Below are 14,055 nucleotides of genomic sequence, written 5' to 3' on the forward strand. Positions count from 1 at the left end.
AGGTGCAATTCCAGGGGATAATTCTGGTGAATTCTAATGCTGACGAAATTCTGATGCGTCTCGGTTGCGTCATAAAATGACGCAAGAAGAAGGGACCTGGGGGATTGTGGAATATAACGATCTAAAAAAGAAGGAGCGTTAGAGAGAAAAACCGGTCGGTAAGTCACCTATTACAATTTATCAATGATAAAATGAAATAAAACATGCTTTACTTCCAAGCACTTTCAAACGCAAGTCTTACCTTGTTCCCAAAACTTTGTGTTTAGATTTCAATTTGGTAGCAGGAAAAGAATCTGTTGCAGTCAAGTTGACAGATATGTTTACATCTTCGTCCTTGTTTTGCGACACACACGTTATTAAGGGGATGCTATTGTGTACGAAGCCATTGTTATTGACACGGATTATTCTCCCTTGCCTCGTTATCCTTGGGCATTTTGCGTGTCCATGCGTAGTTTTAGCACTCTTTTTCAACAGTTCCATCTGTGTTGACTTGTAACTGTGTGATTTTATATATTAAGCACCTATGCTGGCAATTGTTTTAAATAATAAAAAGCTTGTGCAAACTTCAGTCATCGCACAGTGGAGCAACAAAGTATTTTCTACTATAACCACATATGTTTTCTGTTAACTATACCAACACGTTCACAATCTACATATTTTCTTGTTTGTTTATTTACAAGTGCCTAAAGAAATCAACTACACCAAATGCTTGCAAGTTGCTGCATAAATATTTCGTCTGCTAATTCTCTCCCGTCCTTCCCCAACTTTGAGAAGAGTTACAATCCTTGGGACCCTTGCAACGGAAGTGGAACCCCGTTTGCTTGTGAACCACGCGGGTTATTCAAAGTAAGAAAACGATGCTTACTATATTATCAAATATTTCGATCTTTTGTAGCTTCTTTTAGAATAATCCTACCTTTGGGTGTGTTACCCTTGTAGTTTTTTTCTTCATATTTTGTTATGCTTTCGATTTTTGCTGTAAATAACTTTGCGATTTTGTAAAATTAAACTTCTGTAAATGGGATGTCGGTGGTGAAGGTTCCTGACTAACGCGGGAAAGAAACGCTTTACGTAAATTAGTGAAAAACAATGACCTTGTATTTTATTTTTCAGGATAGCGACCGAAAATTGGGATGAGGCAGCATCTGCTGTGGCGGAAGCCATGGACGAAATAAAATTGTTCAGAAAATGGTCTGCCGACGCAGTTGAAGTATCAGACATCAGCCTGATGGTAAGTCAATAGCGTTAAAAAGTAATTTTTAAAAATCATTAGCGTCATTCGTGTTATCATCTTGTAGACTTTGTTCATCAGGCAGCTTAGGTGATTGTACCTACATTGTCCTGTTAAAATTGCGATCCAAAGAAGGATGACTGAAGAAAGATTTGTAGTAATAAATCTTTAATTTAGCTTTCAAGTTATTCGTTGTAAACAGAATGGCATACTTGCAAGATCTGCCGCTTAGTAAGAAAATTAATTTTGCGAGATGGTAAATTTAATTACAGCACTGTTGTTAGTAAGTTTAAAACAGCTGTTTTCAGCAATTGCCAAAAAATTATCTATAGCTCAGATAGTTTGCCTGTAGTATACCCGGTGGTGTAACAGGATGAAACTTCCTAGCAGGACTAAACTTCTCAGTATAGTCTGCGCATGCGCATGAAGTGAAACTTCACTTCGTTATCGTTGCTCTAACTGCATAGCCATTATTTTTTTTTTCTTTTCTTCGCCGATTTACGATAACATTTTTACTTTTAACTCTAACCACATGTTTTCTTGTACGTCTTGGTATCTGCTTTCATTAAGCTTGACAAAGTGTATAATAACTGCTTAACGAGACGTACAAGAAAACACGTGGTTAGATTTAACAAGTAAAATAGTACAAGTAAAAATGTTATCGTAAATCGGCAAAGAAAAGAAAAAAATAATGGCTGTGCAGTTAAAGCAACGATAACGAAGTGAAGTTTCGCTTCATGCGCATGCTCAGACTATACTGAGAAGTTTAGACTTGCTAGGAAGTTTCATCCTGTTACAGTGGCGCATCACCAATGCTGAGAGTTGGCTGTCCTGGGTTCAGCTTTCTCTGGATTTGGCAACTGTTTACAGAGCTGGCTTCTATTGCCGTGATACAGCATTAAAACATATGATTCCCCCCCCCCCCCCACTTAGGTCATTTGCTACAATGATTTGTCAAATTGTAAAACAACTATTACAGCTATAACTCAGATAATGCTGCCTTTTTCAGGATGATATTGCAGTCAAGGAGAAGTATGCCAAGTTCCTACAACACTCTGCAGGACGTTACCAAGTCAAGCATTTTCCGTAAGGCTCAACGCCCCATTGTAGAGCGCTTAGCATGCAGTCTGATGTGATGATGCATGGACGTAACAGTGGCAAGAAACTCACGGCCATTGGCATTGTAAAGTCTGCTTTTGAGATCATCCACCTGTTGACAGGGGAGGTGTGTATCATTTTTTGTATAAATTTTTATATTTGTATTCTTGTCGGCCTATCAGATGGTTTGATTGTTTTTCTGTTATAAAAAGGCTTCATGAGAGCTTTTCTGTAGCAGACAGATATTTTGCCCAATTGTCAGCAAGGATCTCTTTTGTCATGTGAATGCTTTTCACTTGATCAAATATTTGTCTAGTTTAGACCTTCTGCACACTTGCTCTTGCAAGAGCCTGCTTTGGCATCACCTGCAGCTTACAGTACCTGTTACCATTTCCTGTTGTATTTCTTGTCTGCCACTGCCCCAAAGCTAATTTGTTGATTATTAGCTTTTGTGGTGTGTCGATGGTGCCTATGGTGCCTTCGTTAAAACATTATTTTAATGGGCATAATTTACGTTTTACGATTTTTTTTCAAGCATTATTAAAACATCGTGTGTTAACTTTTTTAGCTCGTTAATAAAATGTTTCAGCGCTATCTGGGAGAGCTGTACATCATTTGCACAGATAACAAAGGTTGAGTGGGGGTTAGATTGTCTTATTCAAACCAAATATAACAAACAGAATGTGTGAAGACGATTATGTATAACATTCTTAACAAACAGAATGAAAAATGCTATTTAGTCAGGTTCTTAGCCATTCAGTGTGTAGAGAGCACATCATTGTCAGCCCCCTAAAAGGCCAGACAGCTGGTGCTTTACCCATAAATCTTTGACAGAAAATAAGTAAATTAGTGAAAAACAATGACCATGTATTTTATTTTTCAGTATGGCGACGGAAAATTGCTATGAGGCAGCATCTGCTGTGGCGGAAGCCATGGACGAAATAAAATTGTTCAGAAAATGGTCTGCCGGCGCTGTTCAAGTATCAGACATCAGCCTGATGGTAAGTCAATAGCCGTTAAAAGTAATTTTTAAAAATCATTAGCATCATTCGTGTTATCATCTTGTAGACTTTGTTCATCAGGCAGCTTAGCTGATTGTACTTACATTGTCCTGTTAAAATTGTGATCAAAAGAACGATGACTGAAGAAAGATTTGTAGTAATAAATCTTTTATTTAGCTTTCAAATTATTTGTTGTAAACAGAATGGCATACTTGCAAGATCTGCCACTTAGTAAGACAATTAATTTTGCGAGCAGGGTAAATTTAATTACAGGACTGTTGTTAGTAAGTTTAAAACAGCTGTTTGCAGCAATTGCCTAAAACATTATCAATAGCTCAGATAGTATTCCTGTAGTATACCCGGTGGCACATCACCAATACTGAGAGTTTGCTGTCCTGGGTTCAGCTTTCTCTGCATGTGGCAACTGTTTACAGAACTGGCTTCTATTGCCGTGATACAGCATTAAAACATATTTCCCCCTACCCACCCCCCATTCGCTCCTTTGCTACACTGATTTGTCACAGACTCAAATTGTAAAACAACTATTACAGCAATAACTCAGATAATGCTGCCTTTTTCAGGATGATATTGCAGTCAAGGAGAAGTATGCCAAGTTTCTACAACACTCTGCAGGACGTTACCAAGTCAAGCATTTTCCGTAAGGCTCAACGCCCCATTGTAGAGCGCTTAGCATGCAGTCTGATGTGATGATGCATGGACGTAACAATGGCAAGAAATTCACGGCCATTCGCATTGTAAAGCCTGCTTTTGAGATCATCCACCTGTTGACAGGGGGGGTGTGTATCATTTTTTTTTACATAGCTTTTTATATTTGTATTCTTGTCGGCCTATCAGATGGTTTCATTGTTTTTCTGTTTGTTATCAAAAGGCTTCATGAGAGCTTTTCTGTGGCAGACAGATATTTCACCCAATTGAAAGCAAGGATCTCTTTTGTCATGTAAATGCTTTCCACTTGATCAAATATTTGTCTAGTTTAGGCCTTCTGCACACTTGCTCTTGCAAGAGCCTGCTTCGGCATCACCTGCAGCTTACAGTACCTGTTACCATTTCCTGTTGTATTTCTTGTCTGCCACTGCCCCAAAGCTAATTTGTTGATTATTAGCTTTTGTGGTGGGTTGATGGTGCCTTCGTTAACACTTTACTTTAATGGGTATTATTTACGTTTTATGAAATTTTTTTTTTGGCAAGCATTATTAAGACATCGTGTGTTAACTTTTTTAGCTCGTTTATAAAATGTTTCAGTGCTATCTGGGAGAGCTGTACATCATTTGCACAGATAACAAGGGTTGGGTGGGGGTTGGATTGTCTTATTCAAACCAAATATAACAAACAGAATGTGTGAAGACGATTATGTATAACATTCTTAACAAACAGAATGAAAAATGCTATTTAGTCAGGTTCTTAGCCATTCAGTGTGTAGAGAGCACATCATTGTCAGCCCCCTAAAAGGCCAGACAGCTGGTGCCTTTCCCATAAATCTTTGACAGAAAATAAGGACAGCCTAACCACAAAAATCAAACATTTTTAATCCATATGACTACAGAGGTAATTCATAAAATAATCCTAACATGAAGAATGAAAGAATTATATGTTGATTACTATCCCATCACTCTGCAACTGAAGGCTAAGAAAAGATGAGGGTATTTCATACTAAAGCAGCTACTTGAGTAGATGCTCACAAAAATTGGAACCAATGTATAAGACAGCATCACTAAATATTAGATAACAAAAGACCAAATATGGCAAAACCCATGCAGCTAGTCGGCACTGAACTTCTAAATAACTAAGTACACCTAAAACTCTGCAGCTCAATATTTGCAAACACCATGTTTTTATTACTGTATACTTCTCTGAAGCCTAGTCAACATTTGGGTACACAACACAACTTTTCTGTTGACTTTTCTAAAACCGAACAAAATAATTAATGTAATTACACATTAACAGATGGTTATATTTTCCACACAAAGCATTGGTGTGTGCTCCAGCAAAATATGTGCTGCATCTTTCTTTTGTGTTCTGGGTGTGGCCTTGTTAGCTAATGCCCCAGAGCGACTGCCTGAAAAAAAAAAGAAATCTAGGAAAGATACAATAATAATAATAAATTTTTTAAATCGTAGGAAAGCATTTTTGCTTAAAGTAGTTTGCTGCTGCTGTAGCATGTTTTTTTACCAGTGCAGTGCTGCAGAGGTTGTGAATTTTATCATGAAGGGGTATTAACGAGATGTGTGGTACATTTCTCGTCATGCATGCCATTCGATCGAAGAACTCCGTGCGAAAGGATTTAGGAGTTTTCTCTGTCACCGGTTTGTTGTTCTGCAAATAATAAAAAAAGACTAAGCTTATTGTAAGGATTCAGGGACGGCTTGGAAGCATAGTTAGTTAGGCCTTTCGCCCCTCCTGGTGCATAGGCCATCGACTACAGTCCTCCAACGCCTCCTGTCCTGGGCTACCGTCACCAGCTGCCCCCATCCGAGTCCGGTGAGCTTGGTGTCGGCGGCGAGGTCCCGTCTCCAGGTGTTTCTCGGCCTTCCTCGCTTTCTCTTTCCCTGAGGGTTCCATGTCAGCGACTGTCTCGTGACGTTGGATGCTGGCTTCCGTAGGGTGTGCCCTAGCCAACCCCATCGTCTCCGCAGGATTTCTTCCTCCATAGGCTGCTGTTTTGTTCTCTGCCACAGGTCGGTGTTGCGTATTTTCTCTGGCCAGTGAATTCTGAGGATTCTACGCAGGCACTGGTTCACAAACGTTTGGATCTTCTTCATTGTGCCCTTGGTCGTCCTCCACGTCTCTGTTCCGTATAGTAGGACTGACTTGACGTTGGAGTTGAAGAGACGGATCTTGGTCTTGTAGCCGATGCTCCCGGAGTTCCAGACCCTTCTAAGCTGTATGAATGCGCCTCTTGCCTTGCTAATCCTCGTCTTTACATCCGCGTCTGTCCCGATACAGTATGGGCTTTGAAAAGTTTGGCATGGAGGCAAGTGTTGAGTTGTCGTGTGGGGGATGCTCGGCAGTTCTTCTACCACCATGTTGAATTGGTCAGTTTCCAGCTGGTGTTACGGGTGATGACATCATCTGGCTCCCTTTGATCACGCCGATGCTGATCCTGATGCTGACGACGAGTCAGAGAATGTTGGCAATGGCTGTGAGTGTTCAAAGTACTTTACACGGTGCAGATGGGAGTGTTCACATGACATGTGATGGAAACATGATCCAGCAGAGTGTTGACAACACACAAAGAAGTTTTGGCAGAAGCAGAATCTGTCAGAACTTGGTGACGAGGGACATAAGAATAACGATCGACGAGTGACAGAGCAGGTGGTGGCTGGTTACAAAGGGCGTTGTTGACGGTAGTGATGGATTCTAATCTGTTGTCTTGATGGGTTGTCAGCATTCACAAATCATAGTAAAGAGAAAGTTTTCTTAAAATGTTAGCTAAACATTCAGGAAGTCTAAGAGTAGCCAGGGGATTCAACAATGCTGAGAAGTCGTATAGACAAACTGTACAGCCATGTAGCGAAAGTGTTTTAAAGTGAGATTTGGACAAATTAAGAACAATTATAAACTTCAGAGAGATTTCGAAAATAAAGTTCTAGACAAACACACTAATAGATACTAAAGGAAAATATAAAGTGAGACTAAAGGCGGCGCCACACGGGGTTTTGCAAAAACCGCTTTCTTGTGAAACAGCCTCGTTTTCTTGTAAAGCAGCCGCTTTGCCGTGTGGCATACCGTGCAACGCGTTTGACGAAACCGGAAGGAAACCAGGTTTTCCTCGTGTTTTCTGAAATAGAACTTGCTCTATTTTGGAGGGCGGTTTTACAACATGGCTGCCACAGCCACACGCTCGCTTGGAAATTTCAATGACGAAAATACCTTATATTTGATTGATCTTTTTCAAAGCCACCAGGAATTGTGGGACCCTAGGAAAGAAAAATACCGTAACAGACCATTGAAAACGGGTCTGTGGCTTTCTTTACAGGTTTCGTTCTCGAAAATGACAGGGATCGACTGCACAGGTATGCCCCAATTTTTTATTTTTTTTTATATATTTTTAAATGATGATCGCTTTATCGCATTATTAAAATCCATTGATTAATGAAGTTATTCCATATTTTATTTTTAATTTTTTAGAATCAAGTACATATTAGTTCTGTATAACTGTTTATTGTGAAACGAGCATCAACTGAAGGAATTAAGAATCAACTGATACGGCCCACTAGCTGACTAGCGCACAATGTGACTATTATTATTGTTTTGGTTGCACAGGTATATGCTCCAATTTTAATTTTAAATGATGATCGCTTTAATGTATCATTAAAATCCAAGTTGTTCTGCATGCTAGTTCTGTATAACTGTTGATTGAGAACGCACAATGTGACAATTATTATTGTTTTGGTTGCTGTTAGTAAAACGAATACAAATACAAATCAGCCACCAATATTACAGTCTGCTGAACATGAACAGATTTTGACAGTAGTGGAAAACTGCTAAATGTATCAAATTGTTTTCAAAAAAAAATTAAAGGTACATCACAAAGCATAACATTTAAAACATCAAATGCAGAGCCATGTATACAACAGTCATCACAAATAAGAAACACAATGTTAATTTGGGCAGCTGGTTATTTATTTAATAAGATTCTACTACTATGTTGCAGTTGACAATATCCAAGCAAAGGTAGCCAGCCTCCAAAGCACATTTTCAAGGGAAATGCGTAAAATAAATAAATAAAACCAAAGTGGGGCTGGAGCATATGTGATGTCTACAACAGTTCATGGCCCTTTTTCCAGCAGTTGAAATTCCTGTTGCCAGTAATGTCTCTAGTGGCACCAACATCTTCAAGCTTGGTAAACAGATTGATTTATATATATATAGTAACATATAATAAATTTATTACATCTTCTCACAAAGGTTGTTGAAGGTGGCTCAAAATATCCTACTGTTAAAATTTTCTTTCTTCAGAGCTATCCCTAACCCGTGCTCCATTTCTTTTTTTATATTTTGTCCATATGCCACATCCCTCTATGTCCTAAGAAAGTTGTGTAGAGCTACACAGCTTTCTGTTACACAAGCAACCACATCAGGAGATAGATTTAATGTATTTAACAGTAGTCTGAATCGGTTGACCAATATGCCAAAGGCATTTTCAGAGACACGCCTCACTCTACTTAAACGATAATTGAAAATGTTGTCATGATCACCTAGTCCTCGTTGGGGATATGGCTTCATAAGGTGTTCCTTCAATGGGAATGCCTCATCTCCCACAAGTACAAAAGGCATCTTAACATGTGAATGAGCAAGTTCCCTTGGTGCAGGAACTTGAAGGGTCTTACTTTCAACTGCCTTGGAAAGTGTAGTGCAGGCAAATATTCCAGCATCATTGTTTCTTCCATTTTCCCCTACATAATACCAAATAAACCGATAAAATGCATCTACCACGGCTAGCAAGACAACTGAATGAAAGACTTTATAATTAAAGTACATAGAACCCCTTTTCAGTGGGGCCTCCATAGCAATATTTTTAAAGATATTTTTTCCATCTTTAACCCCAATATAGTGTGGAAAATTCCATTTTTCTTCAAAGGCTCTTGCAATGGCTTCCCATTCTTGTGTTGTATTGGGAACCTGTAAACATAAGAGACCAGAAGTTAAACAGTATGAATTAAACTAATGCATTTAAGAACAGGAAAGTACCTTTTACACAACCATTATAACAAATTATTTGTTATTGCATTGTAGGAAACACAAGTGGTGAATCACCAACAGCAAAGCGAAGACGATTATTTCTACCAGTGCCAGACAGAAAAGGAATTCACTGAAACTCAGTCTGAAGGGGTGAAAGAGGATGACCCAGCACTTAAACTCAATTCACGCCCTTGTGGGTCAAGAAGTGACTACTCATATGCAGGCAAAAGGCAAGAAAAAAGATCAGGGGGATGATCTGATTAAGTGCATCAAAGATTTTTACAGAAATAAACATAGACCAAAAGAGGGCCATGAACTCATGTGGGCAAAAAATCTTACTAAAAAAATTTCAGAATTACCAGATATTACACAAAGGAAGCTTATTAAACTAGATATTGACGACCTAGCAAAGAATGACTAGGACCTCTACACTTAAAGGAATTAATTTTTTTTCTCTTGGTGCTTATGCGTCTATGACCTTGACTGAAATAAAAACATTTGCATTGTATGCAAATTGTATGTGAGTCACAATTTTCTCATTGTGTCTGATTGAATGTATCACTGCTGTGCTAGTGTGGTATATTGAGAATGGTTGAAAACAAAACAGACCCTTCCCCCTCCCCAAAAAAATAAAAAGACAGAGAAACTGACATCCTACGAACACACATAAGATGAAATGAATATGCACACAAACATACCAAACTTTCATTGATTAATGAAGTTATTCATATATTTTATTTAAAATTAAGTATTAGTTCCATGGATGGAACTACTGGGAAAACTAACTTTAAATTTAATAAAGAAGTAAGTTTCAACTTCTAAACAAGCAAAGCCATCACCTACCTTCAAATACTGATCTTTCTGAGCAACATTAATTGCTCTACATGTGTCTGGAATGATTTCACCAATGGTACTTTTCCCCAGACAATAAAGAAAAACCAAGGACTGTTAACTGTCAACAAAAGCGGCAACAAAACTCCGAGAGGATTTCTGTCACAATCTGGAGAAAGTAAAGCAAATCAGTAAAAAAACACAAGCTTGCACAGTAGCGAGCCCACGAAAACAAACAGACTTATTCTGACTGGAGCTCGGCAAGTGTGTGGTGAGACTGGGGCGAGTGTACACTACTCACGCACATACTCTGTACTCAAGTCCTGCGGACATCCCCGCTCCTCGCAAAGCTCATTAGAGCATTACACTCGTCCTTAACTTCGGCAAGTGTGAAGAGTACAGTTTCTCTTTGATCCAAGATCCTCGTGCTTGTGTCGCTGGAGGTCGTCGTGTCGCTGGAGGACGTCCTCGTCAGAATTCCAAAAAGCAGTCTCTAACAGTTCTCTCCTTCAGGCGAACTGCTGCTGGACGTCGTTGAGGAGCTGCTACTGGCCGTCCTTGAGTGCGCCTTTCTGCAGGGCGACCGCGAACCGCGGCCGGATTTCCTGTGTGGCGATCCTCATCGTGACGTGTTGGGCATCTTGCTGGTAACGGCCGCCCTTGTTGGCGCACTTGCGCATGACGTCCGCGACCGGCAGCTGCTGACGGCCGCCCTCGCGCACAAAATCCAAAATATTTTATTCTGAATGTCCAAAGTTAGTTTCAGAATAGCCAAACGCTGACTTGAATGTCGGAGGTGTGTTTCAAAATTCCAAAAAGCAGTCTCTAACAGTTCTCTCCCTCAGGCGAACTGCTGCTGGACGTCGTTGAGGAACTGCTCCCGGACGTCGTTGAACTGCTGCTCGATGTCAGAAAGTCCTCAGAACGCCCTTGTGCAGGACGTCTGCGACGGGCAGCTGCTACCGGCCGTCCTTGAGTGCGCCTTTCTGCAGGACGTTCCGCGAACCGCGGCCGGATTTCCTGTGCGGCGATCCGAATCGTGATAGCGTTGATAATAATATATGTAACCAAGTGGTGGTGTGTGAGGGGGGTTGAACAGTGACCACAACAGTCCAGCACTCAAATCAGAAAGGCAGGAACCTGTCAGCAGTTTCACTATGCTATTAGTTTTTTCCCTCAGGTGAACTGCTGGATGTAGCTGACGACCGGCTGGTGGATGTAGGTGACGACCGGCGGCTGGATGTAGTTGTCGACCGGCTGCCGGAGGTCGTCCTTGACGCGCGCTAGCGCCCTGACGTGCTGAGGACCGGCGACCGGCAGCAACTAATGGACCGCGCGTAGCGCCGGACATCCGACGGCGGCAACTAAACTGCATCGGCGGAAGTTGGGCATGGTGAACTGCTCGGGCGTCCGACACGGCGAGCAACTAATGCACGTCCTTGACCGCGCGCTAGCGCCGGACATCCGACACGGCGAGCAACTAATGCACGTCCTTGGGCCCCTTCTCCCAGACGTCCGCGACCGCGAACCGCATTTGGCTGCAAATAATTTATTAATATTTAGTATTTTTAGTATTTAATATTTATTATTTAATATTAAATAGTTATTGTAAGGATTCAGGGACGGCTTGGAAGCATAAGTGATGTATTGCGTCCTGCAGACATAGCATTTGAATAGGTGGAAGATTTTTATTTAAATTTGCCGTTCTTTGGAAAAACTCCTCGAGGCTGATGAACATTTCTTTAGACCTGTTTGGCTCGGGCTCATGCTTTTCCTGCATTCTTTCAAAGAACTATTCATTCAAATCTGACGAAGTACTATGGTATGAGTACCTCCCTCTCGGGTTTGGGCTCGGGCTTTTTCTGCAAATGTTCTAAGCATGCATATTTTTAGGGGGTACATTGGAAACAATCAGCTGAAATTTTCTGATGGCTTGTTGATTTTCTGATAAAACTTCCCTGGATTGAGGAACGTTTCTTCAGCCTTCTTTTTTTCAGGCTCGGGGTTGGGGGAAGTACCTTTTCTCTTCGCCTTCTGGACTTGGATACAGGTCAACCGCGTTTTCATTTTTACTGCATATCAAGAAAAAAGTCACTTTTCTCTTTCTGATGAAGGGGAAAAAAAGCATTAGATCTTGATGTCAGATCTTAAGGTGTGATTTAAAAGAAACACCGAACAGCGCTGACAATGTACAATTGCTAAGTCAACAGGTTGGTACCTTAGAGTTCTTGTTAAGATTCACGCACTGCCTGACAGCACAGGCTGTGAATTTGGTCCTTAAGGTACAGCAACTGGGACCTAGTGATACCAGAGACAGAACCAGTAACTATAGAGAATATTATCTAAGGATAACAACAAATGCCAGTCTTTCATGTCCAACATTAAACCGAAAAAGTAGGCAAGAAATTAAGTGATGCTTTCGATATGCTAGACGTCTCTGTAGAACAGTCAGTAGATATGTTTAATGCTGGCCTTCTAAACACGGCCCATTGTGTGATCAACAAACCCAAAGGCTTACTGGATTGGATTCGTGGGGTAGGGCTGGACGGTCACCACCAAGTGTATTTGGAGGTTCCAGCTGTTTCTGTGCACTTTTTTCACTTCGCAAGTAATCTGTAGCCTTGGCACTTCCTCACTGGATAGCCCACAAGGGTGGAGATTGTAGGCCGCTGGCGCCGCCGGGCAGGGGGCGGGGGCTGGCTTCGCTTCCTGCATTTGCTGCAAATAATAAAAAAAAAAGTGTGTCTAGGCATGCCTAGGTGTGAGGGGTACATTGGAAACAACCAGATGAAATTTTCTGATGGCTTGTTGATTTGAAGTACTTTGGTTTGAACGTTTTGTTTGGATGATAGTTATGCTACATGCTTTATGTTTTTAGTGCATCCTAGTTTTCTTTGTGTCTCTTCTTGAAAATAATGGCTGTGTTTTTCGTTTTTGGTCAAGTTATCAAATAAAGGCAAATCATGCAAAACAAAATGTAAAATGGCACACTTAAAAAGCTAAGTCACTTCAACATTTGGGAGATCTTACAATGCTGGGCGGGGCAGCTTGCGACCACGCGGGCAGGGGGCGGGGGATGCCTCCAGTTCCTGCTTCGACTGCAAATAATAAAAAATAAAATTTCAAAGAAACTATTTAACGTGTGTCAAGCACCTCAATTGTGTTTAAAAAGATAATAACCTATCGCAATCAATCACAGACAATTTCTTAAACATGTCAATTTTATTGTGGAATGGGGTGGACTGACACTCTTATGTCTACTGTGAATATCAGTCCTACCCCCTTTGCTTCCAAGATTTCACATGTTGCCTGCAAGTATCTTCACTCGTATATTATCACATGAACAGCACATTCACTTATATATTACCCCATGAACAGTACATTCACTTGTATATTGTCTAGCGAATTGCACATTGTCATGTTTAATGCTGTTTACATGCAGTTTCATCCGCTCGATGGGTTTGCGCCACCTCTTGCGGAGGCTTGCTCCCCCGGCGCTGTCTGCGCGCGGTTGCTGTTGTCATTGCCTGCAAATAATTTTAAAAAAAAATACTTTATTAACTCATTCCATCTGTCAGGGTTCAACAAGCTGCTGGTGTCATTTTTTAAAACATCTCTAAATTTTATGGAAATCTTTTTACGCACACATAAAAAAAGCGCTTGCCTTGGCGTGGGGGGGGGTTGTTTGACTTGTTCTTCCCTCATAAATCAGAACATGCAGCGGACGATGATTTAGAACACAGGCTTTCCATTTGTCCTTCTGCTTATCAAATGTATGTGTGTAGCAGTCCTGATTCATGACAAAATTTTCAAGTATAGAATGACAAAAATGAAGCTCTGGCTTGTCAGCTTCATTCTGCAAAAGGCGTAATTATTAACCTTAAATCTATAGTGGTGCTAGGTCCTGTACCCGAAGCCTTTAAAATCTGGCAAGTGACTATTTGAGTTTTCTGTATCTCAAGGGCTGGGGGTACCCCAAACCGTACCCTGCGCCCGCCGCGGCGAGAGTGTGGGGGCCTCAACGAGGGTTTGCTGGGCCTCAACGAGGGTGTGCGGGGGCCTGGATGAGGGTTTGCTGGGCCTCGACGAGGGTGTACTGCCGCCGCCAACTGCTGACTCTTGCTCACATTTGGCCGTCTCCCCAAGGGAGGTGTTACTTGTGTCATCACCACTGCTAGTTCATGCTGCCTG

General features: G+C 41.1%; 1 protein-coding gene and 1 long non-coding RNA gene across 3 annotated transcripts; one reads left to right on the top strand and one right to left on the bottom strand.

Moving 5' to 3' along the window:
- Positions 1-261: 261 nt before the first annotated feature.
- LOC112576475 lies at positions 262-3,329 on the top strand. Its single transcript, XR_003101850.1, has 4 exons — positions 262-846; positions 1,114-1,231; positions 2,241-2,456; positions 3,213-3,329. It is a non-coding gene; the product is annotated as an uncharacterized LOC112576475 (long non-coding RNA).
- Positions 3,330-11,257: 7,928 nt separating this feature from the next.
- Positions 11,258-13,693, bottom strand: LOC112576474. 2 transcript variants are annotated; one of them, XM_025258918.1, is made up of 6 exons: positions 13,529-13,693; positions 13,301-13,391; positions 12,895-12,962; positions 12,383-12,582; positions 12,083-12,162; positions 11,258-11,402 (listed from the first exon to the last, which is right to left on the bottom strand). In XM_025258918.1, the coding sequence occupies exons 1-5, from the start codon at positions 13,661-13,663 to the stop codon at positions 12,096-12,098; spliced, it is 561 nt and encodes a 186-aa protein (XP_025114703.1). In that variant the 5' UTR covers positions 13,664-13,693; the 3' UTR covers positions 11,258-11,402; positions 12,083-12,095. The 2 variants fall into 2 exon arrangements, with proteins under 2 accessions (XP_025114703.1, XP_025114704.1); XM_025258919.1 differs by lacking the exon at positions 12,083-12,162 and having other exon boundaries at positions 11,305-11,402.
- Positions 13,694-14,055: the final 362 nt, after the last annotated feature.

Source organism: Pomacea canaliculata, linkage group LG12, assembly GCF_003073045.1.
Source record: "Pomacea canaliculata isolate SZHN2017 linkage group LG12, ASM307304v1, whole genome shotgun sequence".
NCBI classification, from domain to species: domain Eukaryota; kingdom Metazoa; phylum Mollusca; class Gastropoda; order Architaenioglossa; family Ampullariidae; genus Pomacea; species Pomacea canaliculata.